The sequence below is a fragment of the Setaria italica genome, chromosome V (assembly GCF_000263155.2).
Source record: "Setaria italica strain Yugu1 chromosome V, Setaria_italica_v2.0, whole genome shotgun sequence".
Taxonomy (NCBI): domain Eukaryota; kingdom Viridiplantae; phylum Streptophyta; class Magnoliopsida; order Poales; family Poaceae; genus Setaria; species Setaria italica.
This window is the reverse complement of record NC_028454.1, coordinates 37,660,501-37,687,145: the sequence shown is the minus strand read 5'-3', so window position 1 is coordinate 37,687,145 and position 26,645 is coordinate 37,660,501. Positions and strand designations below refer to the sequence as shown.

At 44.3% G+C, this 26,645-nt stretch overlaps 6 protein-coding genes and 1 long non-coding RNA gene across 8 annotated transcripts; 5 read left to right on the top strand and 2 right to left on the bottom strand.

The window, feature by feature from the left end:
• Positions 1-60: 60 nt before the first annotated feature.
• On the bottom strand, positions 61-3,345 carry LOC101782579. Its single transcript, XM_004970010.3, has 7 exons — positions 2,962-3,345; positions 2,683-2,794; positions 2,362-2,521; positions 1,863-2,011; positions 1,614-1,765; positions 1,004-1,118; positions 61-916 (listed from the first exon to the last, which is right to left on the bottom strand). Exons 1-7 carry the CDS (start codon positions 3,285-3,287, stop codon positions 779-781), a joined length of 1,152 nt encoding a protein of 383 aa, XP_004970067.1. The 5' UTR covers positions 3,288-3,345; the 3' UTR covers positions 61-778.
• A 2,287-nt stretch (positions 3,346-5,632) lies between these two features.
• Positions 5,633-6,378, bottom strand: LOC101782171 (CLAVATA3/ESR (CLE)-related protein 10). The gene has a single exon (XM_004970009.2). It carries the CDS (start codon positions 6,362-6,364, stop codon positions 6,014-6,016), a length of 351 nt encoding a protein of 116 aa, XP_004970066.1. The 5' UTR covers positions 6,365-6,378; the 3' UTR covers positions 5,633-6,013.
• Positions 6,379-7,821: 1,443 nt separating this feature from the next.
• Positions 7,822-11,582, top strand: LOC101774228. Of its 2 annotated transcripts, XR_002677940.1 has the most exons (4): positions 7,822-9,141; positions 9,219-9,444; positions 9,526-10,551; positions 10,685-11,582. XR_002677940.1 is itself a non-coding variant. In XM_022827153.1 (3 exons), exons 2-3 carry the CDS (start codon positions 10,207-10,209, stop codon positions 11,264-11,266), a joined length of 927 nt encoding a protein of 308 aa, XP_022682888.1. In that variant the 5' UTR covers positions 7,822-8,189; positions 10,204-10,206; the 3' UTR covers positions 11,267-11,582. The 2 variants fall into 2 exon arrangements, 1 of the variants encoding a protein (XP_022682888.1); XM_022827153.1 differs by lacking the exon at positions 9,219-9,444 and having other exon boundaries at positions 7,822-8,189; positions 10,204-10,551.
• Positions 11,583-16,143: 4,561 nt separating this feature from the next.
• Positions 16,144-18,883, top strand: LOC101781774 (glutathione S-transferase 1). The gene is made up of 3 exons (XM_004970008.2): positions 16,144-16,516; positions 17,460-17,508; positions 18,216-18,883. Exons 1-3 carry the CDS (start codon positions 16,367-16,369, stop codon positions 18,653-18,655), a joined length of 639 nt encoding a protein of 212 aa, XP_004970065.1. The 5' UTR covers positions 16,144-16,366; the 3' UTR covers positions 18,656-18,883.
• Positions 18,884-19,419: 536 nt separating this feature from the next.
• On the top strand, positions 19,420-21,299 carry LOC111257281. The gene is made up of 2 exons (XR_002677708.1): positions 19,420-20,811; positions 20,884-21,299. It is a non-coding gene; the product is annotated as an uncharacterized LOC111257281 (long non-coding RNA).
• Positions 21,300-21,943: 644 nt separating this feature from the next.
• On the top strand, positions 21,944-23,382 carry LOC101781371 (PLASMODESMATA CALLOSE-BINDING PROTEIN 3). The gene is made up of 4 exons (XM_004970007.3): positions 21,944-22,251; positions 22,391-22,633; positions 22,736-22,769; positions 22,885-23,382. The coding sequence occupies exons 1-4, from the start codon at positions 22,068-22,070 to the stop codon at positions 23,117-23,119; spliced, it is 696 nt and encodes a 231-aa protein (XP_004970064.1). The 5' UTR covers positions 21,944-22,067; the 3' UTR covers positions 23,120-23,382.
• Positions 23,383-24,592: 1,210 nt separating this feature from the next.
• LOC101780962 lies at positions 24,593-26,600 on the top strand. The gene is made up of 3 exons (XM_004970006.3): positions 24,593-25,225; positions 25,333-25,674; positions 25,760-26,600. The coding sequence occupies exons 1-3, from the start codon at positions 24,929-24,931 to the stop codon at positions 26,267-26,269; spliced, it is 1,149 nt and encodes a 382-aa protein (XP_004970063.1). The 5' UTR covers positions 24,593-24,928; the 3' UTR covers positions 26,270-26,600.
• Positions 26,601-26,645: the final 45 nt, after the last annotated feature.

Genomic DNA, 26,645 nt, shown 5'->3' with positions numbered 1-26,645 from the left:
AGAAGAAAAATGGCTCTGAGGCAACTACGCTTAACTGTGAAAGAAGACCACATACAAAACTGTGGTTGAATGCATGGTAATTACAAGTCAAAAATCCTATGGTGACTCAACCATTACACTGTCACTGTCACTCACCGGTGTAAGATTCGAAATAGACGGTGCAATTTAGATTTAAACCAAAGGGAGGCTTCCCACGCAAACATATTTGTACAAATTATAAAGCTATAGTATGAGCTTTTTTCTTTACATCAGGTCCAGTTGGCAGCTGCCTGCTGGTCTCAAGCCATGCCAAAAATTGGACGTAGCAGTCCTATGGAAATACTAAAACCTGGCACATGTCGCAAAGTGCATGTGTCAAGAACACCTGATATGAATTCTGGAAGGAAAACTAGTACTCTGCTTAAATTTGAAAACCATGGCAGCCATGAAATTCATTGGGCATACGAAAATTGGACTAACTTTTTTTCGTTAGTAGTGAACTGGAATCAAAGGATAAAAAGGAAATTCAAAGATGCAACGCTCACAAAGGTCAGACTCAGAGTGCCCAGGAAGGTAAGCTATCATAGGAAGTGGCAGCATACCCAACTTGTTTTCATCTAAGGCTACAGATCAAAAGTGGCAGTGTGTCAGGACAGAGGAGAACTCTAGAGTATTCCTTTTCGTTTACCTTTTTTTTCTTAAGAACAGGAGAGCCTGGAGTTAGCATAACAAGATGATAGGTTCGGGATGTTAGGTGAAGGTGGATAAGAGTGCCGCAGATCTGTTGGATAGAGAACCCTCAAGAGATCATGTTGGAATCCTTGACAATTTCATATAGTGAGATGGCAATCTCAATAGTCAGTAGAATTATGACACCCCACTCCAGCAGATCAGACCGTCTATTTTGGAGGACTTCTTGGAGAAAATGGATGTTGTGCTGTTACAACAATAAATTATAAACACAAACGAAAACTCAAAAAGAAACAGATTGCACCATAGAAGAATGAGTACACAAGGCACTTACCTCCACAAATTTCAGTTTGAAGTCGAGGCTTCCAAAACGCTGATTCAGTTCATATTCCTCCCGAAGATACTCCAGAATTTGTGCATAATTTGCATTTTTCCAGGCAATTTCTGACCTGGGGAAAACTCATGTCGTTAAATGACAGAAGGTACATGTCCCCACAAGCAAAATTGCATTTACAAAAGCAACCAGTGAGTCAAAGCAGAAACATGTGGTCAATGCAACAGAGCCAACAAAAATATGATATAATCTGCGCATGGCAAGCACAATGCTTTTAAAACAGTGAGTACTGCAACATAGTAATATCCAATTTCTAAGTACGATGATCAAAATCATCAATCTTTACTCAATGCAGTGGAAGAAACTCCAAACTAACAGCATAAACCCCACGTGATAACTTTTCTCCAAATGTGAATAGCATGTGCGCATAACACTGGTCTATAGGCAAGCAATATCTAGCATCTAGAATTAAACACCTTCCATCCTACAGAAAAATCCCTCAATGATACCGACACATTCTTCCATACATAAAATATTTAACTTCATACATGTTGTACAGGAGATGGAACCAACCTAAAATGAATATAGTGCTTTAGTGTTCAAGACATACCTGTCAAAAAGACCAAGTCTGATGATAACATCTGCAAGATTGGAATTAGCCTTGCCTACAAGTTGAAAGAGCTTCTTTCTCTGCATGGTGAAGTTGCCAGTCTTCTCCATGACACGATTAATTTCAGTGAATTCCTCAACCATATCATCAACCTATCAACATTAGTGTTTTAGAAGTTCACAACTTTTAGACAGTTTTAATGATACAATCACCATGCAAAAGATCATTAGCTTTGCTCAATTTCAGTACCTGCCGGATATAATGATCAAGGGCAATACTTTGACCAAGAACACTTGAAATTATGCGAATCCCATCAGTGTCTAAACTTTTAAGAACTATATAATCAAGACCTCCTTTCATCCATGTTGTTAGCGACGGTTTCTCAACCACTGCATAATCTGTTTATTGCAAAATAGATGCCATCAATGAGAAATTAAGCAGGACAGTTCCTGGGACTGTACAACAAAGCACCATTACAGTCTCAGTGAAAGGGAAGCAGTGGAAACTTATTTCAGGTTTAAAAACACATATAAAGCACAGCCTAGGCACGGAATGATTCTCTTTAAGTTAAGTTCTATAGAATGCATGGAATAGTATCTTTGAATATTATAGAAGGCAAAATGGATTGTTTTCTGTTCATACTGATGTTATCAAGGAACACAGGAAAAGGAGACAACTAAAAAGCAGCAAACAGAACTCAGTTTAGCAGATAATACATATGAACTGGGAGTGAATTGCATGGACGTACCATCTTTTCTCATCTCCGGAAGCCATCCTGAAGCATGTTTCCTAATTATATCAAGATAGTATTCAGCTTCATGATCAGCAATGTTGAAAAGCACAGCAGAACCATATTGGAAAACAACCACATAGCGATAGCAAAATCTGCTGTCCTTCACTCCAATGTCCTGCACAAGTATCAACCAAAATCACAAGGATATCAATTTCTGCAGCATAGGTCAATGTCACAACAGCATGTCCAAAAGGGGCCCGCATGTGCCTGAGATCAGTTAATTCTAGATTTCAATAGGCCCCCAAACAAAGGTGATGCTAAACTGTAATCACTAACCATAATCTCAGGCGGGAATTCGGAGTACCGAAGCGCAATGTAGTTGAGCAAACGGGTCGATGGAGGTACAATATCACTACCATGCTCTGCTTGCATGCTCTTCAGATCAATGCTGCCACAAAGTGGAGAGAAAAATCAAAGGAAAACCCATCATTTTAGTTCGCTGGCCTATTGGGCGTGCGCAACTTCGAAATAGCACGGTAGCACACAACGTTTCCCCCCACAGATAAATCATCAAACACCAATCAAGCAAGCGTTGGCGTGACGCGGCGTGCTTACCTGGTGGAGAGGAAGTAGGCCTTGACGGGGATGTACCGCTCCGGGCCCTCGTCCTCCTCCTCCGGCGGAAGCGCGGGCGCCGGAGCCGACTCCGTCGCCGCGCGAATCCAGGCCCAGTACGCTGAGCCGCCGAAACCCGAGTCTCGGGCCTCGTGGGGCGCGACGGCCGCGACCGCCGAGGCCGACGAGAAGAGCCTCGAGAAGGGCGAGGCGTGGGCGGCAGTGGCGTGGGGCCCGCGCGCCAGAGAGTGACCCAGTGGTGGTGCTTGTGGCGGCGGCGGCGCGAGGAGGCGGCGGAGACGGCAGAAAGCGCGCAGCCGCCCCATCAGGCAAGGCGAGTTGCAGCCGCTCCGCAACTTGCAAACTTCGCCGAACCGCTCGCTCTGGACTTGGAGAGGAAGGGCTCGTATGTTGGCCCGGACGGAGGTTGGGCCAGGTTCAGCTGGTTGGTGCAACCAGCTGTGTTCGCCATCCTAGTTAGCCTCCCAGGCCAGATCCACGCGATGCAAAAGAGGCCCGTCAGGCTGCACCGCGTGAAACGCTAAAATCGGTCATTCCACGCGATGCAGGCTCGATAGCCTCGTTGCGGTGATCCTTAGTATATTCTCGTCACACACCAAAACATGCTCACCTTCCTCTGTTCTTCGCCGCCAACTCCTTCGTAGGTTCCCCTTCACCTGCGTCGACTGGCAGGTCATGGCGGGAGCAACTACAAGAGGGAGGAGAGCGCAAAGGTGACGCGACGATCGCCGAAGTGGTGGAGCAAGGCAGCATCTGCATCTCCCCGGTGTTTGCAGCAGCGCCATGCTCGTAGGCTGTCTCCGTCTCGTCCCACGCTCGACACCTCTTCTCTGTTCCTATCGCCGAGCCACCCGTCATGCCTACCATTGAGCACACGCGAGCACCTTCGTCGTGCGGGGCTGGGTCGACGAGCGGTAGCACCACGACGAAGGGGAGGCTAGGCGGGCCCCGCAAGAGCCGACCGCCGCTACCGTCACGATCGGAGGAGAGGAAGGCACAAGGAGAAGGTGCCCACAGCTCCATCCCAACGGCCAGCGCTCGCAATCTCGTCCCCCAAGCCGCACTCCACTTCCACTATGACAATCTCTGGCGGGGGACGTGGCTAAGCGGCGGCGGTGAGGGCGAGCGGCCGAGCTCGCTGGCCGAGCAACAACGGTGCCGAGGCGAAGCTGAGGTGGCGTTGCGGCGCGTGCGGGAGGAGGTCGTGGCGCGCGGTGGCATGTGTTGGGAGGTGGCCGCGACGCGCGGCGGCCGGAGGCGCGGCAGCGCGTGCTGGGAGGAGGAAGATTGTGGTAACTCTACCACTTTCTCAATACAAGGTAAGCCCATTTTACTGTGCAGCTCAAAAAAATTCCCAACCCAACTAGCAGTATATGGTGTATATTTGCTAATTAACATCTCTGCATTTCATGGATATAACCTGTCTTGCTCGAGCCTGGACTCGTGGGTCTGGCTGAGGCGTTGCAAGCTGCCAAACGCGCCCGATGCAAATGGGGTGGGACCAAGCGCGCAGGGAAGGCCCGCACCGAAAGAACTGGGTGGCGCCGTTTGGTTTCGCTTCATGAGTTGGGCCATGGCCCGTAGAGGATAGGCTGGACCAGGCCCGAATGGGCAACGATGGTTTATAGGGCTGGGCTACTATTTCCCTTTTGTTCCTTTTTCTTTTATAAAAAAAAGAAAACCATCTAAGACATAATAAGAGATGAGTAGTATAAAATTCAAATATGGAATAGTGGTGTTTGCATTGAAAGAGCAGTTTACTATTTCGTTGGACTGCCCTGATCCTGCATTATTCTTTGCACGGATCCCAGCGCTTACTGGATGAATGCATTTTCCACGAACGGAGATTGGATGAGCGCAGTTTTGCACCACCTGCAGTGAAGGTGAAGTGCTTTCCGAACACCAGCTCAGTTCAGTTTATTGCACATCGGCTTTTTCTTGACTGAATTGAGCTGGAAAGTGCGGAACCTAGTACACCTGAATAAAGAGTCAGCCATTACCCTCAATTCATGGAAGTGTCGAACTGTCGACCAGGGCCTGTCCAGCTGATCTTACGCATCGGTGAAGGCTGAACAACACATTAATAGCCTGAAAAAGTCACCAAAACGGCCGGCTGTAGCTGCAAGTTGAAATCAGATCTTCAATAATTCTGGTACAAAGCACCTCGCCACCTTAATTAGTGATGGAACATGCCGTAACTACATTACCAGTAAATTTTGGATCAAATCTATTCTATCTTTAGAACTATCTTTAAAATGTAGGCGTTCACTATCTATCCACCGTGAAATCGCGAGAACTGAATCGAAGGGGATTAACGCAATTGCTACAATACAACTCGGAGTTAAGTGAGCAGTTAGTACAAAGGCAAAATGGCTGTGAGAAGTTATTTTCTCGAACTACTCGGCTTTTTCATCACAGGAAAAGCTGGACCACATTAACTAGCACTACTCCACTGTCGGAGCCTGCAAAGAACACTGGTGGTTGCCTTTGCAGAACACACAGTGAAATTAAACAGAACAGGAACAGAAACTCACATATGCCCAGTAAGCGTGTAGTAGGAGTCTGAGAGATCGAGCGCGTGGATATGAACACGAAACTTGACCTTTCCGGCAAGCTTACAACAAGAGCCAACGCATGCATGAACAAGAACTTGAAAGGACAAATCAAGCAAGATGTATATAGTACTCTAAGGTACATTATTATCACTACAAAAGAAACCAACCAACCTACGGTAGATTTTGAACCTACATGTCTTCATTATCAATGGAGTGCCTGCTACTAAGATTGGATCTATATATGGTAAACGAAGATCCGAGCTCGATCGAGTATGCTTCACGGCGCATGCATCATCCTCCATTGTCAACCCTTTCCAGCAATCTAGGCTTGAACGAAACCAATGACACAAAGAAAGCTAGCAATGCAAGAATCCTAGGAAAAAAGAAAAGAAAGGGAAATAAGGAAACTAGCTAGCATGAAAAACTGACGGCCGCGCGCGCGCATCAATCACGGAGCCGCGCGTCGCACGATCAGTTCAGTTGTGCAGCCTGTTGGGCCCGCTCGGCACGAGCCGCTTGGACACGCCGTAGCGCGGGTCGATCTCCTCGCCGTCGCGGCTGGGGGGCGACATCGGCAGGTGGCGGTGGTGGGCGCCGCCGCGGCGCCTGGCGTGCAGCTGCTTGCACCACGGGAGGACCCGCCCGCGCCGCTGCTCGTCGCAGAGGCGGGCGAGGAAGGCCTCATCGGGCTCCACCGCCGCCGGCGCCGGCGCCGCCCAGGCCTTCTTCTCCTCGGCGGTCTCCTTCAGCGACACGGTGACGACGGCCGACGAGGCCACGAGGATGGAGGCCAGGAAAAGCAGGCAGAGGCAACGCGAGGGCTTCATAATTGGCGCTCGGCCTCTCTTTCTATCTCCTTGCAGTTGGGGGCTTGGGGGTGGTAGGCTTTATAGCAACGGCGAGGCGCGCATGAAACGGAGAAGAGCCAAACGGCCGCCGGGAAAGCGAAGCTTCAGTTGACCGGCTTCGCCGCACCACCGTCCACCGATAATGATTTTTTTTAAATTTTTAAAGATATTTTAAAAATACTCCATCCCAACTTTATTTGCACGGCGTGACTCTTTTAGTCGCGCCATGCGCCGTGGCTAGTTAAAAATAAAAAAATTCACCGATAGTGTACACATGTTTTCTCTCTTTTTTGCGATTTTCATAGCTGTTTCAACCCCATCAAAACAACCTTCCAAATTATACAATACTACAAGTTTGTTAGAGTATATGAAGCGATTTGATAGGGTTCAGCAGGAGAATAGAGATTGATGGATATAAGAGCATCTCCAAAAATACCTGATATATAATTTCAACAGTTAGTTTTAGGAACAAGGTTAAAAAAATAATACACCAAAAGTTGTCTAATTCTATTCCCAACTTTTTCGCTGTCCACTACCAACTCCATCTTGAACTTAAATTTGGCCTCCTCTCCATGCTCCCAAAACCTATGAAAAAAGGGTATGAATTACTAGAAAAATCAAGCTTTCTGATGATGGGATAAGAATTTAGTCTTTTCTGGACCAAAATTTTGAAATTGTTGTTTGAAGAGGTATTTTTCCCTCCTAATAGTTTTTCGGCAAGGTCTAAAAATTATTTTTTAAAATTTTATTTAGAAATTTTTAGAGCTATTTTTTATACATCTCGGAGATGCTCTAATTCCCTGAATTCTGAATTAGTTCTATCCTTATCTCTACGATTCCTTGGGATCCCGTTACTCAAAAAAAAACGATTCCTTGTGATCCGAACCACCATTTCTTAATCGGGTGCGCGAGGTAAACTTTTCACATGCGAACTCATTGGGCCCAAAATTCAATCCATCCATCATCACAAGCTCATATAATGTACGGCTTCCATTCGGCCCATGGGCTTAAATAGTTTATTTGTACTGCCAAATGTCCTGTGAAATTCGTTGACCTTTTACTGGACCTAACTTTTCACATGCGAACTCATAAGGCCCAAATTGAAGCCATCCATCAAGCTCATATACGTACGGCTTTCCATTCGGCCCATGGGCTTAAGTAGTTCTTTTTGCGGGTGTGAGACGTCATGGGCTTAAATAGTTCATTTGTACTGCCAAGTGTCCTGTGAAATTCGTTGACCTTTTACAGTTTATTACTGGACCTAGACGTACATACAGGACGTACAACGTTTTGTCCTGATTTTTTACGGAATCTGTACGGTACTAATGTTACTATCCCAGGACAATTGGTCATTTTATTTTTCGAAGTGCTTCACAGGTCACAAGTTTTGGTTGAAACTGAAATTTTAGGTAGTGTTTGGTTCGTTGCATGAACCGGTACTTGTACGAGTCCGTCCAGAATCAGAAACGGTCACCACGTTTGGTTGGTCGAATTGAATCGAGCGGTGCAGGATAGGGTCATCCATATTCCAAGAATATTCCTATCCCATGCTGAACCGAGCGGTGCGGCAAAATTGACGGAACGGACCGATCCAGGACCAGGCGCGCTCGCCTTTTCACCGCTCACCTCCCGTCCACTCGGTTTTTCCCCACCCCTCTGTTTCTCTCACCCCCTCCGTTTCTTCTCTCGCCCCTGGCGACGGCACTGGGCGGCGCTCCGCCCACGCCTCCTCCAGCAACCAGCGACAGTAGCCGCCCCGCCCACGCCTCCTCCAGCAACCAGCGACAGTCAAGAGTTGGACCAGGTAAGGCCGGCACCCCCCTCCCTCCTACTTTCCCAGTAGATCTAGGATTCGTGTTTGACCTTACGCGCTCGTGTTCTGGATTCACGGATGGTGTGAGAGATTGGGGCTTTTTTTATTGTTCTGGATCTGGACGGATGAAGTTGGCCGTCTGCTTGTTGTGTAGAGGCTTCCTGTAAGAATTTTAGGATTTCGTGCAGGCTGTGACGTGCTCTTGTGATGGTTCAGGCCGATCTTCGAGATGCTTGTAGTGCTGTACTGGTTTCACCTCTGTACTCAGCTTGTTTTGTTTTGTTTTTTTTTTCTGGTAGCTTACCTTGACCCTCTGGGCGTTTAGAAAGTGCATTTCTGAAACATGATTGATATATTGTTCTGACACAGTATGGTTAGTTATGAAATTGATACATGTTTTGCACTATTTTGGGTAATGTAGATGGACAACAGGAACCTTGTTAGGAGAAAATTATTGATGCTTATTACCGCAGCAGCAGCATATGCAGCTTCATGTATGGTGGCTTTGTTTGTGATGTCTAGAATATTAAGCAATAAAAGGCAACGTATTACTTATGGGCCAATGGAGGAGAGGGATAAGTCTAGAATTGAGTATCTTAACACAAGGATCTACAAGGATGATACAACATGCACAAAAATGATAAGGCTTAAGAGAATCTCATTTTTCCAGTTGTGCCAAGTTTTGAGGGAACGCTCTCTGTTACGTGACACTAAACATGTATGCATTGAGGAACAAGTTGCCATGTTCTTGAATACAGTTGGTCACAACCTACGAAATAGGTTAGTTGGTACTAATTTTAATAGGTCAGGTGAAACAGTTAGTCGGTACTTTGGATTAGTCCTCCATGCCATAGGTGAGCTACGCAATGATCTTATTCGGCCACCTTCATTGGAGACCCCAGCCAAAATTGCAGGGAACCCAAGATGGGATCCATACTTCAAGGTATGACACGACAAACCCTAGATTAGGGATATATGGTCATAACTTTTGGTTTCTGATTTTTTTTATGTGAACAATAGGATTGTATTGGTGCTATTGATGGAACACATATAAGAGCATCTGTTAGTAAGTCTATGGAAGCAGCCTTTCGTGGTAGAAAATCATTTTCTACCCAAAATGTTATGGCAGCGGTAGATTTTGACTTGAAATTCACATATGTGCTGGCTGGTTGGGAGGGGACAGCACATGATGCTGTGGTTTTAGCTGATGCAATAGAGCGTGAGAATGGACTACGTGTCCCGGAAGGTAACATAATTGTTTCTAGATATTTATGCTCATACCAATTCAATTGAACCTTATTTAATCACCATGTTGGTAATATCTTAGGAAAATTCTACCTAGTTGATGCTGGATATGGAGCCAAACCTGGGTTCATGCCACCATTCCGTGCTGTACGGTATCACTTGAATGAGTGGGGAAACAACCCTGTACAAAATGCTGAGGAGTTGTTCAATCTTAGGCACTCTTCTCTACGGGTGACCATAGAGCGTGCCTTTGGATCACTCAAGAGGAGATTCAAAATTCTTGATGATGCAACCCCATTCTTCCCCTTCCGCACTCAAGTTGATATTGTCCTAGCTTGTTGCATCCTTCACAATTGGGTTATTTCTCAAGGAACAGACCGTTTCATTCTACCAGAGAGCAATTGGACACCTAACCCTCGAAGGATAACAAGGCAGCTAGCAAATGACCATAGGTTTATGGTTGACAAGAGGCAATTGATTGCTGAAGCAATGTGGGCAGATCGTCAAAATCACTACGGACATTAATAATGTGCTTTGTATTGTACCAATGAAGTATTTTTTGTGTTGTTTATTTTCTCGAATTTATGTAGCAGCTATGAACCATTGTGTTGTGCCTAGTGGGAACCATTGTGATGTTGTAATATGAATCATTTTACTGTTTAATAGGAATGCTTGTGCTGTTTTGATATGAATCCTTGCTGATTTAATATGAATAATTTTTCTATATTATGAATTCTTGTGTTTCTTTTGTATGTTGTAGGAGATGGACCAGGAACATCAGGGAGATAACTTGGCTGCACATGGTGGAGGTGCAATTCAATGGACAAGTGCTATGTCAAGCTTTATGCTCAACTACTTGTCTCAGCTTGTGGCTAGTGGCACTAAAACCTCTTCAGGCTTCAAGCAAGTTCATTTGAATGCCTGTGCAAGGGCTTTGAATGACTGTCTGGGTGTTCATGTCACCGGTACACAAGTTAGCAACCACCTCAGAAAGTGGAAAAAGATTTATGGAAAGATTGTGAAGCTGAAAAGCTTGAGTGCAGCTAATTGGGACGAAGAAAGTTGTACCATAACCCTTGAGAGAGAGCATTACATTGGTCATATTCGGGTTAGTTGCCATATGATTGTTATTACTGGATTGAAATTTTTACCTTATGCTCTTCTTAGTTTGTTGAAATTGTTGTCATATGAGTCTTAATATTTTACTAAAATTCATGGCACCAATGTATTTGGCTTGCTAGGACCATCGTGAGGATGCCAACTACTTAAACACTCCAATTGAGCACTACCATGAGATGGCCACTATCTTTGGCAATAGTTTGGCAACTGGTGCATATGCCAAGGGAGCAAATGACCCTCTCGCTGCAGAGGTTACTGAAACAGAGAATGCACCAAAAGACACTGAAGATGCTTCACCTACAAATGATCAAGTAGGGGCAATGCCCGATGAGGTGACAATGTCTATCAACAATACTGGCGGGGAGTCCTCAGGTACTAAACCACCACCACCAAAGAAGGCCAAGGTCACTGTTGAAGATCCTAATATTACCATGGTGACTATGATTAGCCAGAGCCTCGGGAACTTAGCAGCAGCCATAACAAATGTCACCAAGGCCATTGCTTCAGATGGTGACATTCCTGAGGGACTTTATGATGCCATGATGAGTATCCCTGGATTTGATGCAGCCCATCTTGATCACTACTATGCTTATTTGTGTGACCATCCACCACAAGCAAAGGCCTTTTACAAGTTGCCCCTATCAAGCAAAATGATATGGGTTGCAAGGTACATCAAGGAGCACCTTTCCGATGCTGATCTATAAGTAGCAATCTAAATATTTTGCTAACCACTAAAACTGTAATCTATGGTGGTTTATAATTAGTGATTGTGTGTTGTACCTAGTCATGAACTGTGCTGGGGTATTTTGTAGCATGTTGGTGTTGGTTCTAATATTTTGCTAACCGTAGAACTAAAACTACAGTGGTTGATGAACTACTACGGTGGTTGATGGTTTGATATGTTTGAACTATGGTATGGTATTATCTGGTATGAATGAACTATGATCTGATATGTATGAACTATTATCTGTGATATATCTCAGTGTTGGGCTTATATCTGGATGCGTTCTTTTATGTCAATTTATTTATCTAACACGCTTTATTTGCTTTCTCATTATATTAGAGGTAAAGTTACCACCTATAGTAGGGAAGTTACCATACCCTGATTCATTCAGGTAACCAAACATGATCTTGTACCATCCTGTATCATCCTATTCAAGCAACCAAACAAAATCATGTACCATCTTATTCACACAACCAAACATCCAACTTGTATTATATCGTCCAGAATCATCCTATCCAGATGAACCATCCCATACATGTTCCACTTCATTCAAGTAACCAAACACTACCTTAGCTCCTTGAGCAATCCTTCATTAGCACCTATACAACTTCCCTATTAATTGACTGAACTACAATAAACATTGCTCGCTCACCCGGCACTTTTCCATCAAGTTGTATCTCTCTTTTGTTGCAAAAGAAGAAGAATTGTTCCTCTTTTTCTTGAAGTTGTATTTGGCTGTATGTTGTTCCTTTTCCCTCTCTAATAAATTATCGGTAAAACTCTTGCAGTACTCTTAAAAAAAAAGTTCATCTTATCACCTTTAGTACCTGCCTTACCTCCAGGTACTTTTGTCTTTCGAGTCTCTTCAGTCAACTATAACTTACGCCTTACATGATGTAGTTTGATTTGTACTCTTGCATTGCGTCTATTCAAACTCGTTGTTTTCTTCTCCAAATAGCGCCCAATAAGCCACAAGTGCATTTTCTTAATTACGTTGACTGCGTGTTTGAGAACTTGAATGGATGACAGAGCCGATGGTTGCTGGTTTTGTTATCTCTCCGCCTCTCCCAAAAATCGCCAGCGGTGACGCTGCGAGGGGGTTGAACAGGCAAAAAAAAAAACTGTGGCAATCTTCGAGGATTCAACAAATGTGGCAATTTAAATTCAAGATACTGGGAACGACTCCGGTTCCGAACCTTCATCTTGGATGTTGTCAGGATATTGCTTAGGTTGGCAGTTGGCTTCGTGCTACGACAAAAGTTCGGATTTTTTTTAAAGGAAACAGGAGTAGTAAAACCCTACTGGTACAATTACTATTATTAGTGATTGGAGGCTCCTTTTGAACTTTCCAAGTGATGCTACCTAGGATCGTAGGTGGACATTCTAGAAAAAAAAGAGAGAAATCCTAGAAATTCTCAAAAAAATAAAAACACCTAGCCATCAATCGGTAGTTTCAAATCATCATAGCCATTGGATCTATTATGTTTTCTTAAAAAATGTCACCTATGCCATTATGAAAATAGCATGACGTAACACTCTAAATCTATACCTAAATTACCCACCTCTACCATTATATAAATAAAAAATAACCCCTTAATCTTCATTTAAATTACCCACTTATGCCATTATAAAAATAATTTCAAATAACCCCCTAAATTTGCAACTAAATTGCCCACCACTAATACTTAAACAATAAATTAAAATTAACCCCTTAAATTTGCATCTATATTACCCACATATGTCATTATTAAAAATAGCATCATGTAACTCTGAATTTGAATAAAAAACCACCTTCATTAAAAATATAACGCAATGTATATCAATATATGATTCTAAATTGCTTATTTTTTGCACTAACAGTATATAATATAATAATAAGGTAGTCACCATTTATAAATAAATAGAGGAAGTGATGAGGATATAGATTTTTATGTTAAAATTGTAGCTCAAACTTTGGGTTCGTTAAACAAATTCAAACACATAACTACGATGCAAAGTGAAAAGTTAAAGATTATAAATGTGATGAAAATACTATAAGTAATTACAAACTAAAATCTATCATAATCAAATGAAAATAATAAGTATATATTTATATAAGTATTGTATTAGAATACTTAATAAATGAGAGGTAAACAAGCCTCTAGGTAACAGTTTTGTAACAATGTGGTCTTATTTTTTTAATTGGAGACTCCGCATTATTAATTCTCATGAGATATGCTAGAAAAAAATATAAACTCTAGAAATTATTACAAAAATCAGAAACTTCGAACATCGATCATGTAAACTCTAATAATCATAGTTAACAATCTATTATATTTCCTACAATGTTACCCAACGCTATCATTATGAACATACTCTAAAGTAAATCGCTAAACCTATATTTAAATTACCCAGCTCTACCATTACAAAAAATAATCTAAAAATAACCACATAATCTTCATCTAATTTACCCATGCATATCATTACAAAACATAACTTCAATTACTATTCCATATTTGTATCTAAGTTACCCACGTATGGTATGTCGTTACTAAAAATAACCTAAAGTAAACATCTAAACCTTAATCTAATTATATATGTGTTCATCATGCATAAAATGTCCAAAAGTAACTAATATATAAATTTATATTATGTACTTGTGTCATTGTTAATATAGAAATACTAACTTAAGGTATATATACATGGTGGGTGTCACCATGTAAACCATTTTTAATATATGTGATGAAGCGACGAAAAATGTTAATTTTAATGCTAAACACAATATATGATGGTGCGATATAAAATGAAAAAAATGTGAATGTGAATGAAAAAAGTGTAGAGTAATTACTATTTAAAAATCAATCACAACTAAATAAATATAAGTACACATATCTATATGAGTATTGAGTTACAATATTAAATAAATAAGAGAGTAGTAAGAGCTTAATTTCTAAATAATTTTCAAATACAATAATTTTTAAAAATATTAGTCCGTGCGGGAGCATGGGTTGAGGGACTAGTCTATTTGAAATGGTTGTCCTAACGCAGGTGGTGCTTGGAATAAGCCAGAATTTTGTCTCAGTGTTTGCTTGTTCAGGGTGCTGTTATGGTGTGCCTTCAATGTTGAATCTTCATGATATGTGCGACAGGAGTACATGACTGTGGTGCAAGGGGCTAAGATCCCTTATCATCCTAACACGCGGGGAGTTTGGAAGGAACTAGAATACGTATGAAGAAAAAAAATACTAATATAGAATAAAGAAATAGAAAAGAAAATGAGAAAATAAACAGAAAAAAAGATATTTAGCACTGGTCGCGGCCACATGGGATGGGGCAGCCAATTTAGTACCGGTTGGTATAAACGCCTGGTACTAAACGTCCCTCTTTAGTACCGGTTATTTGATCCGGTAGTAAAGACACCCTTAGTACCGAAGTAGTAATACCGGTTGTACAACTGGTACTAAGGGACTAGGAACTGTTACAGAAGACGCTTTTCCATGTAAGTTTTAAACGTGCCATTTTATTCCCATCTGTATAATGTATATATTCCATCAATCACTCGATTGGCGGTGCTTCTCCGTGGATTGATGCCAAAGCGTCGTCAAGCGACTTTTATCTCTCTTTTGCCAGATGCTGGTACACATAAACAGAAAAGAAATCCGTGACCATGATTTTCAGTTAGGTACTGTGCCTGTCAGCTGTTTGTTGCCTACCAGCCACTGTTGGGTGTTGAGCGTCATCATGATCGAACAAGAATACGGGGCTGTTTGGTTCCATTTGCTTATTTTTAGCACGTGTCATATCAAATGTTTAGATACTAATTAGAAGTATTAAACATAGACTATTTACAAAACCCATTACATAAGTGGAGGCTAAACGGCGAGACGAATCTATTAAGCCTAATTAATCCATCATTAGCAATATTTACTGTAGCAACACATTATCAAATTATGAACTAATTAGGCTTAATAGATTCCTCCTCCCCCGTTTAGCCTCCGCTTATGTACTGGATTTTGTAAATAGTCTACGTTTAATACTTCTAATTAGTATCTAAACATTGATGTGACGGGTGCTTAAAAATAAGCAGGGAAACAAAACCAGGTCTATATGCATGCGACGACATGGAGTAGTGCTCGAGTGGGTCAACAGCAAAAGAGTACTTCACACAGCTTCGCAAATCACAACACATATATGGCGACCCCCATAGATGGAATGAGAATCGCATGCGTATGCTTGTTTTGGAAGGTTTCTGCATTTCACTGGAATAGAAGACGCGCGATTAAAACCCTGAGCTAATTCGTACTCCATTTTATTCACAGTCCAGTACGTGCTGTCACGTCGATTCCGTGCTAAGGCCACTGTTGCAACGTTGTACAGACATCATCACATCCATCGACATCGAGAAAGCGTGCAGGTTGTACCAAGCCCTTGTTTACTTTGCGTGACGAATCTTTTAATCCTAATTAGTCAATGTTTGGACAATAATTCACAAATACAAACGAAACGCTACAGTGTGCTACAGTGCCAGCACAGTAATTTGACACCTACCAATTTGGCCAACTAAACGAGACCCAAGGTCGTTGCTCGCGATGTTTCACCGAACCTGCTGTACCAGCTCTAGCCTTCTCCCCGAGGTCGTTGAGCTGTCCAGTTTGCTCACACATCCACATGAATGGACCCTTTCTTCGTCTCCGTTTATGGATCAACGTTACGGCCGGGAGAAAGCAACGTTACGGGCACGCGAATCTCGACGCTGCGGTGGCGCACTACCGAGCCGAGCGTAATCACTTGCGTCGGCTCCTGCCTGTGAGAAAAAAGAAATTCAAGATAAAAAAAACTCGTACGAGAGCGGAACAGAAGCATCTAGACGCGCGGGAACATTGACCAACGGGCTGGCTAACGCCCACCGCACCTACCCCTCTCCCACTCCACTCGACAGCCACAGGCACACCCGCACCCGCTGCGCCCTCCCAGCCGGTCGCTCGTCTATTAAACGGGGCCCCGGCCCAATGGTCCACTCTGCGCAGCGAGTTCCACGAGGAGAGAGAATCCCAGGAAGAACCCAGGGGAGGGTAGAGAGGAAGGTCGGGTTCGGGAGGCCATGGCTCCGATGAAGCTGTACGGCGCGACGATGTCGTGGAACGTGACGAGGTGCGCGGTGGCGCTGGAGGAGGCCGGCGCCGAGTACGAGATCGTGCCCATCAACTTCGCCACCGCCGAGCACAAGAGCCCCGAGCACCTCGCCCGCAACGTGCGTATTATTCCCCGATGGTTCTCTCTCATGTTGTGTTTTCTTTTTCTTTTTCCGCCTGGAAATACAGCGGCGGTGCTCCGTTCGCGTTCTGGTGGTGCTGCGGTCGCTATCATCGACGGGTTAACTGGGCAGATTTTTCTCTCGCGCATAGCCTCTCGTCGTGGTTTCAACGGGGTTTAGGATTGGCTAGGGTTTGGGGTGGGGGAGTTGGTGATTTAAGATTTAGGAGATTTAAATATCCGAGGATCATGCTTTGTACTCCACCTCCAACTGTGCGGTGTAGATATGTGCGCAAATGTTACTTTTTACATTCTTGACTATAGTCAAGATTTGGGCTGGACGAGAAGGATTGAAATTCCGTTATGCTCGATTTGGGCCAATAAGAAGGTTGATATCGACTGCCGGCTGCTCTGGTCTAGTTCGCCCCTCTTTGTCCTGGTCCAATTGTTATTGGCTTGGTTTGATTCATGCACTGGATTGCTCCTCACTTGATTTGACCAAGTGCTAGCAAGGGAGAGAAAAGGGCAATGGGAATTTCGGATCTGGGGAGTTAAAAGCTTAGAAACTGAAGGTCATTGTACTGGTAACTGGTTTAGTACGCTGAAATGACTAAAGTCTTGTACATCTGCAAATTTATTAGATGCTCAATTGTGTGTTCTCTTTAAACCGTTTCAAGAAGGAAACTAATACATGAGAACAACTCCTTTATATATTTCTCTACAATTATCGTTGACATAAAACAAAAGTCTGTTGAATATATGTATGTCATCAGCTTGTTAATGATAAAACGACGTAGCATGTATCACCTATCTGAAATATAATATGATTACACAATCATAAGCTCATTGGAAATTTAAACTAGCGAGTATGTAATGTACTAAAACATGAGTTTTTAGACTCAAGGTCCTGAATCTTAACACGATTATCTGTTTCTCTGCAGCCATTTGGTCAGGTTCCAGCTTTGCAAGATGGTGACTTGTGCATCTGGGGTATGATCCTATCTCGTGGAGATCCTTTTGAGTTGTTTCTTGTACATTGTTGTTGTCACTATTTGTTTATTTGGTACTATTACCCGTTTCATAACATATGACGAGGTTAGCACTTCAAAGTTTTCCTTTTAAAAAAGAAAAGGTATCTCAGCCTTTTCTAAGCACATGGGTTGTTCAGAGACCTTGACTAAAAGAAGCCAACAACTTTCAAACATTCCTAAATATGAAAAATACTGTCTGATTGCAAAATGTCGTTGTGCCATAGGAACTACTTGTAACGCACTTCAATATTTTTTTGGACCAGTCCAATGATGATAATTTTTATATTTAGGATTATGTTGCATATAAAAACTAAAGTCGAAAGGGACCCCAATGCTTGACTTTTAATCAACTTGTCCTGGCTCGTCATGCGGTGTCACTTAGTGATGAGTGGGTATTGTTCCAAAGAAGTGATAATTTGCAAACTTGAATCCAGTAAGATTATTCAAGCACACACATCAAACTTACACTGTCTACTTGCATTCTGATCACTCATCAGGATAATTTCGATGTAAAATCTAATCAAGTGAAGAGGTGTTATGTTTTTTTTCTTTCTATTTATCATCACTTTCTGAGAGGTTTTAGACAGTTGAATGCTCCTGTAGAATCCTTTTGTATCTACCAATGATGTTATATCTTCTTTAACTTGTTCTTATGTTTCCTATCAGAATCGCGTGCAATTTGCAAGTATGCAGCCCGTAAAAACAAACCTGAGCTGTTGAAGGAAGGCAATCTCGTGGAGTCAGCAATGGTGGATGTTTGGATGGAGGTGGAGGCTAATCAGTACACCTGTGTGCTGGACGCCATCCTCTTCCAGTGCCTCATCAGTCCTATGCTTGGGGGAACCACCGACCAGAAGGTTGTGGAGGACAACCTTGAGAAGCTGAAGAAGGTGCTGGAGGTGTACGAGGCGCGCCTGACCAAGTACAAGTACCTGGCTGGAGACTTCCTCAGCCTTGCTGACCTTAACCATGTCTCTGCCACCCTGTGCTTGTTTGCGACACCCCACGCGTCGGTGCTTGATGGTTACCCTCATGTGAAGGCCTGGTGGTCTAGCCTGATGGAGAGGCCATCTGTTCAGAAGGTTGCGGCTCTGATGAAGCCATAAGCTTGAAGTGGTTCTCCTAGTGCAGGTGGTGCGTGGGAAATAATCTGAGTTCTGCCTCGCTGTTTGCTTGTTTCGGGTTTTGTGCTGCTATGATGTGCCATCTATGTTGAATTTTCATGCTCTGTGCTAGGATTCTTGTGATCTGGTCTTGAATTGTACTGAAATGAGCATTCCTGTGCTCGTCTTGGGAACGCAATGATAATAAACTGTGTTTGGTGACTGCAGATAGACGAGTTCTCCTTTGTGTCTTCAGCGGTCACTGGTCAGGTTTGCTGTTATCATGACAAATCCAATGTGCACTGTATGGTCCAGTCGATATGCCCTTCTAAAAAATGGAGATGCTATCATGTCTAGCAACATGGATCAGCTTGCTGCTTTGCGGGAAAACTGGAGCTTGATGAAGCCATCTTACTATTACTCACTATTACTCATCGTCTTACTATTACTATTACTAATTGGAGCTCCTTTTAAACTTTCAGGTGATGCTACCTAGGATCCTAGGTGGACATTCTCGAAAAAGAGAGAAATTCTAAAAAGAAAGAAAAACATCTGCATCACCTAGGATCCTAGGTGGACATTTTAGAAAAAGAAAGAAATTCTAGAAATTCTCAAAAAAAAGAAAAACATCTAGCCATCAATCGGCAGGCTCAAATCATCATAGCCATTGAATCTATTAGGTTTTCTCCTATGCCATTATATAAAATAAAAAAATAACCACCTAACCTTCATCTAAATTACCCACTTATACCATTATAATAATTTCAAATAACCCCCTAAATTTGCAATTAAATTTCCCACCACTAATATTTAAACAATAAATTAAAATTAACCTCTTAAATTTGCGTCTATATTACCCACATATGTCATTATTAAAAATAACATGGGGTAACTCTAAATTTGAATCAAAATCATCATCATTAAAAATATAATGCAATGTACGTTAATATATGGTTCTAAATTGCATATTTTTTGCACTAATAGTATATAATATAATAATAAGATAGTCAACATTTATAAATAAATAAAGGAAGTGACAAGGATGTAGATTTTTATGTTAAAATTGTAGCTTAAACTTTAGGTTTGTTAAACAAATTCAAACACACAACTACGATGCAAAGTGAAAAGTTAAAGATTATAAATGTGGATGAAAAATTATACGTAATTACTAACTAAAATATATCATAATCGAATGAAAATAATAAATATATATTTATATAAGTATTGTGTTAGAATACTTAATAAATAAGAGGTAACTCAAGCCTCTATGTAACAGTTTTGTAGCAATGTGGCCTCATTTTTTAATTGGAGACTCCACATTATTAATTCTCATGAGATATGCTAGAAAAAAATATAAACTCTAGAATTTCTTACAAAAAGCAGAAACTTCGAACATCGATCATGTAAACTCTAATAATCATAGTTAATAATCTATTATATTTTCTATAATGTTACCCAACACTATCATTCTAAACCTATATCTAAATTACCTAGCTCTACCATAATAAAAAATAATCTAAAAATAACCACATAATCTTCATCTAATTTACCCATGCATATCATTACAAAACACAACATCAAATACTATTCCAGATTTGTATCTAAGTTATGTCATTACTAAAAATAACCTAAAATAAAAACCTAAATCTTAATCTAATTATATATGTGTTCATCGTACATAAATGTCCAAAAGTAAACTAATATATGAATTTGAATTACGTATTTGTGTCATTGTTAATATAGAAATACTAAGTTAAGCTATCTACACATGGTGGGTGTCACCATGTAAACTATTTTTAATGTATGTGACGAAGCGATGAAAAATATTAATTTTAATGCTAAACACAATATATGATGGTGCAATACAAAATGAAAAAAATGTGAACGTGGATTGAAAAAAGTGTAGAGTAATTACTAATTAAAAATCAATCACAACTATTAATATAAGTACACATATCTATATGAGTATTGAGTTACAATATTAAATAAATAAGAGAGTAGTAAGAGCCTAATTTCTAAATAATTTTCAAATATAATAGTTTTTAAAAATATTAGCTCGTGCGGGAGCACGGGTTGATGGATCTGTTTGAAATGGTTGTCCTAACGCAGGTGGTGCTTGGAATAAGCTAGAGTTCTGTCTTGGTGTTTGTTTGTTCAAGGTGCTGTTATGGTGTGCCTTCAATGCTGAATCTTCATGGTTTCTTGCTGAATCTTCATGATTTGTGCGACAGGAGTACAGGATTGTCATGCAAGGGGCTAAGATCCCTTATCATCCAAACATGCGGGAAGTTTGGAAGGAGCGTAATACATGATTTTCGATCATGTGGAGGTACCTTGCTTTGTGGTCATAAAAGAGTGAGGCATCGAATTGGATTATGGCAGGGGCGAAGCACCTGGCTTACTGGGACGAGTTTGAGTTGAGTTGCTTTGTGTCTTCTTTTGAGATGCGGCTGCTCTCCAGCTGTAAATGGCAGAGTCGTTTGTAGTTGCCGACCTCTTGGGTCGTTCCCTCTTTTTCAATATAACATCTTCAAAAAATGGTTTGTGGTAGATGCTTGTGATCCGGTCTTGTTTATTGAAATGATCATTCCTATGCTCTTGTCTTGGGAACTTATGATAATGAACTCTGTTAGGTGCTTGGAGAGGATTTCTCATTTGTGTCTTGAGTGGTGACCGGCCAGGTTTGCTGTTATCATAACAAATCCGTTGTGCATGGTCCAATTGGTACTGAAGTCTGGATGGTTCAATCGATATGTCCTTAAAAATGCAGATGGCATGTTTAGCAACACGAATCAGCTTGCTGCTTTGCCTGGAAACTGAAAATAATAGATGGAAGGTTTCCTTTGCGAATTTCTCAAGGTGGGTTTATGTATCTGTTCAGAACTGTTCAATTTTTTAGGAGCAGTCTCTTTTGAACTACTACTACAAATGTGATGGTGAGATAATGCAAGTCAAACCCTGTGACTGTTGCGGGGTTAGCATCATGAGTAGAGAAGCTCAAACCTATGCAGGCATGAGCAGATTGCAGATACGGAGTACATCTTTTTTTTCCTCTACATCTTCCACGACGGAAAGTATCGCATGGATGTACAACTTTGTTGCTCTCCACAGAGAAGCCGACATGTACACATAGCTTTGCTTCTCCAAAGAGGGGATAAAAGGGCTCCACACTAATGGCCTCGAGCCATCTGGCTAGCACTAGCAGCCTGCCACTTCAAAGCACACAAGCAACTTTGCTTGGTGTTTTTGCTTTGGAGCACGGATGGCTCGTCATCCCGGCCCCAAAGCAGCCAGAAAACACACAGCCGGCCGCGAACGCCGACGGGGCGGGCGCAGCTCCGTCCAAAGCGCGACAGCCTGCAGGATGGCCGAAATGGGCAGAAAAATGGGCGCGGCCATTGGTGACTGCCAATAAATGGAGTCTGACGCCGCGCCGCGCTCTACTACTACTACTAGCACAGCGCGGATTCAGCGGCGCCGAGCTAGAGAGAGAAAGGGGGGGCGCTCCCCGTCAAGTGTCCGGAACAGCCTCCACGCTCTAAGGATGGCAACTCCGGTGTTCTTGCTGCTCTTGCTGGCCATGGCGTTCAGAGGATCAGGTGAGGCATCTCGCTACCTCGTTGTCCACAGATAGCCTTCCATGCCCGTATCGATCGATCGAGTTTCTCTTCGTATACCTGTACTATGAAAATAACAATTTGCTTGTGTGCCCCGTGTGGCGCATGAATATGCATGCAGACGGGGCGTGGTGCGTGTGCCGGTCGGACGCCACGGACACGGCGCTGCAGAAGACGCTGGACTACGCGTGCGGGCACGGCGCGGACTGCGCCGCCGTGCTCCCGACCGGGCCGTGCTACAGCCCCACCTCGGTGCAAGCGCACTGCTCCTACGCCGCCAACAGCTACTTCCAGCGGAACAGCCAGGCCAGCGGCGCCACCTGCGACTTCGGCGGCACCGCCAACCTCACCGACACAGACCCCAGTAACGCAACGCTCTCCGATCCCCTTCCTCGCCGTCACATACATGACTGACTCTGCAGCGTCTCCCGCTCGTGATCTAACCGTATTTTGCTGCCGGTTGCAGGCTCTGGAACCTGCAAATACCCTGCGACTCCGAGGTACGTATGATTCTTAGTCGTAGCGACCAAGCAGTGCTGTTCGCTGGTGGAAACAATGATCACAGGACTGACGTGTTCTTCTGCTGCTCTCGTCTCCGTTGTGCATCGAATGCAGCGAAGCGGGGACAAGCGGCAACTCTACCGGCGCCGGCGCCGGCACCGGCACGTCGCCGCCAGGCTCCACAAGTAACCCGGCCACGACGCCCAGCATGGGAGGGACCTTCACGACACCGGTCGGCGCGTCTGGACCCACACCCAGCTTCGTCAGCGCTGCCACCGCCGCCGCGTTCGCTGGTCGCCACGTCCTCCTCCTCGCCGTCGTCTCCGTCCTGGCTTTCTTGGTGCGCTAGTGACAGACTTGCTGGATCACTAGGCAGCCGAGCAGCGTCAGGAAGCGCCATTTCCTCCTCTGTAATCCTCCGGGGCACACGAGGGCTTCGGCTATTGTTCGTTCTTCTGCTCTCATGTTTAATTTCTCGCTGGTTTAACTTATTCTACTTCCGCCCCATGCGGCCATGCGGTCCGTGGAAATGGATCGAGTTTGATTAGTACCACTTCACATGAAGTCTAGATTCTGTTACGTTTCAGTGTTTCACCGCTCCTGCTCGTGCCATCGTGTGTTTTACTTTCATACTGATTCATAGCTGCTCGTGTACTGAATAATTTGGCCTGACTGTCGACGAAATGTACGATTTGTTTCGAGACTACAAACAGGCTGCGCCGTGGCAGCTCTGCTCGTCGAAAAAAGAGACGGGCCAATGGGCTGACATGGACAGAGTTTTTAGAGCTAGCTTGCCCAACTAGCTAATACACGGCATTCAGCAAGTTTTGGAATTACCTCCGTCCCACAAAAAAACTAAGTCAAATCCCTCCGTCCCAAAAAAAAAACAAGTCGTTTTAGTTTGTCTTAAGTCAAACTTTCTTAACTTTGATCAAATTTATAGAGAAAAGTATCAATATTTATGGCATCAAATAGATTATTATAAAAATATATCTCATAATAAATCTAATGACAATTATTTCATACCATAAATACATGTAGTTTTTCTATAATCTGATCAAACTTAGAAAAGTTTGACTTAGGACAATCCTAAAACAACTTATAACTTATAGGACGGGGGAGTATATTGACTACTTGAATGCCCGAGAAATCTGCAAGGGATGGAGTTTAATCGGCAAGCCAGTTCAGTACGTCAAGAGGTACCCAACACACCCAATGCTGCTGATGGAGTATTTGCTGAAGTTAAGTGTTCAGACTGTCTGATCTCATCATTGAAGAACAGTAGCGTAGTGCCATGCAAAGATTACTTCCAAATGCCCACTCTTTGCAGAGATTACTAGGATGTGGAGCCAGTCGCCACAGGATACTTGCTGGAGCAGGATCTACCAGCCAAAACTTGGAGTATACAACGAAACTAGAGAAGAGGACAGTAGTGCATTGATTTAAAGTCGCGAATTATTAACCCAACTATTATGATTTGACGGAATGAATGAAGCGTAACTCTATGGGTTGCGCCACCAAGTTTTGATAAGATAGAGGGCATGATTGTTCCAGCGTTACCAGAATGGGAACAATTTCCTATTTTCCTGGGCCAAGCTAGGAACATGTCACCATTAACACGTTTCCGGTGACACTGATTGTGCCAAGACCAGTAGTGGTTGGAGATTTCGTAGGAATTGAGCCTAGCTGTGCTAATCTCAAAGGTAAATATCTGCATGCCTTAAACCAAACAGGACCAAAAGAGTTCCATGTCGGTGTTGGAAACTATGTGGAGGAAAATCTGACTTCAATGCATGGCCTGATGAGTGATGACCATGGCGCGGATGCTTGTCCGCGCGTCCAGCGCGAAAGCAGGACGCGCCTGCGTTCCCCTCCGGAGGCTCGAGCACTAGCTCCTCGCCTCCTCAACACTGCCCCCGTTGTTTGCGCGATCCACTTATTCCTCGCTTCCACTGCATGCCTCCGCCATTGCCACCTTCTACATGTTCCGGCTCCTGGCCTCCCGTTCTCCCGCTTGTTTCTCTCTCTTCTTTTCTCTCCCCTGTCTCCGGCAGGCACGCGCTAGCTTAGCTCTGCTACACCCGCGCGCTTGCCCGTCCGCACCCCACGAACGGATCGGTGGCATTGATGCGCGGCGCGACAACGCGGCGGCCGTGCCATGAGGAAGCTGTGCCCGAACCTGGACCGCGACGACTCCCTGGACACCGTGCTGGAGGTGCCCATCCCCGATGACATGCTCATCAACGCCCCCGGCGCCGACAAGCGCCGCGGCGCGGGGGGCGCCAACATGCGCGCGTGGCTCAAGAACCAGGCCTTCGACCGCGCCACCGTCGACGGGCACGCCTCCGCCACCGCCGAGCTCCAGCTCTTCCTCAACGTCGTCGGGTCCCCGCTCATCCCCTGCCCAGTCCCGCACGACCGCGCCTTCAGCCGCTCCATCCGCGACTCCTCCATCGTAAGCCACCCATCATCATGATCCTCTGCCATGCACGCGTCCACAGTAATCATCTGAGAAATAGAATTGATCCGGTGCGTTGCGTGAACGGCGATGATGGATTGAAGCAAGCGTCGACGGCCAAGTACATCATCCAGCAGTACATCGCGGCAATGGGTGGGCAGGCGGCGCTGCAGGGGGTGCGGAGCATGTACGCCGTGGGGAAGGTCCGGATGTGCGCGTCCGAGTTCCACCTCGGCGACCAGAACGTCACCGCCGCGCAGGGCCGCGCCGAGGTCGGCGGCTTCGTGCTCTGGCAGAAGACCCCCGAGGTCTGGTTCTTCGAGCTCATCATGGCCGGCCACAAGATGAGCGCCGGCAGCGACGGCAAGGTCGCCTGGCGCCAGTCCGCCGCCGAGCAGTCCCACGTCTCCCGCGGCCCGCCGCGTCCCCTCCGCCGCTCCCTCCAGGTAATAAAAGCATCATCCAGGGCCAGGCACATGCAAATTCCATTCATCAAGATGCATCATCTCCAATCGCCAACCTCGTTTGCAGGGCCTGGACCCGCGCTCGATCGCGAACCTCTTCTCGGACGCGGTGTGCATCGGCGAGAAGATCCTCAACGGCGAGGAGTGCTTCATCCTGAAGCTGGAGGCCGGCGCGATGACGCTGCGGGCGCGGAGCGCGCCGGCGTTCGACATCATCCACCACACGGTGTGGGGCTACTTCAGCCAGCGCACGGGGCTGCTCATCCAGCTCGAGGACTCCCACCTGCTCCGCATGAAGTCCGGCAAGGGCGCCCGCCGCAGCGAGAACATCTTCTGGGAGACCAGCATGGAGTCCGTCATCTCCGACTACCGCTACATCGACGGCATCAACATCGCGCACGGCGGCCACACCGCCGTCACCCTCTTCCGCTACGGCGAGGGATCCGTCAACCACAAGCGCAAGCTGGAGGAGACGTGGACGGTGGAGGAGGCCGACTTCAACGTGCACGGCCTCACCACGGACTACTTCTTGCCGCCGGCAGACCTCAACAAGGACGTCGACGACCAGAATAAGTGATCGGCTACGGCTAGTGTTTCGATTGACCGTTATCAAATCGTTCGCCCACGCAAATTTTTTGATAGGGGTGGCAGTAGTTCTATGTTCTTCCATTTCTCTCCTTTTTTTCTGATTAATTAATATTGCAGGGAATTATGAGCACGCATGTGCATGTGTTCTTCCAGAAATAGAAATACCTAACGATTATCTTTTAGGAGAAAACATGGCCAAATCATGTACAAAGTGTAGAAGATATAGGGGGTGGGAGCTTGATTAAATTCTTTGATTTTGGTTGGTAATTTCTATCAAACATTTGATAGTGTACCAAGTTTGTTTCATACTTCACTGAACTCTTCAGCTATGATGAGCTGCTTTCGTACTTTACAGCTCAGTAATG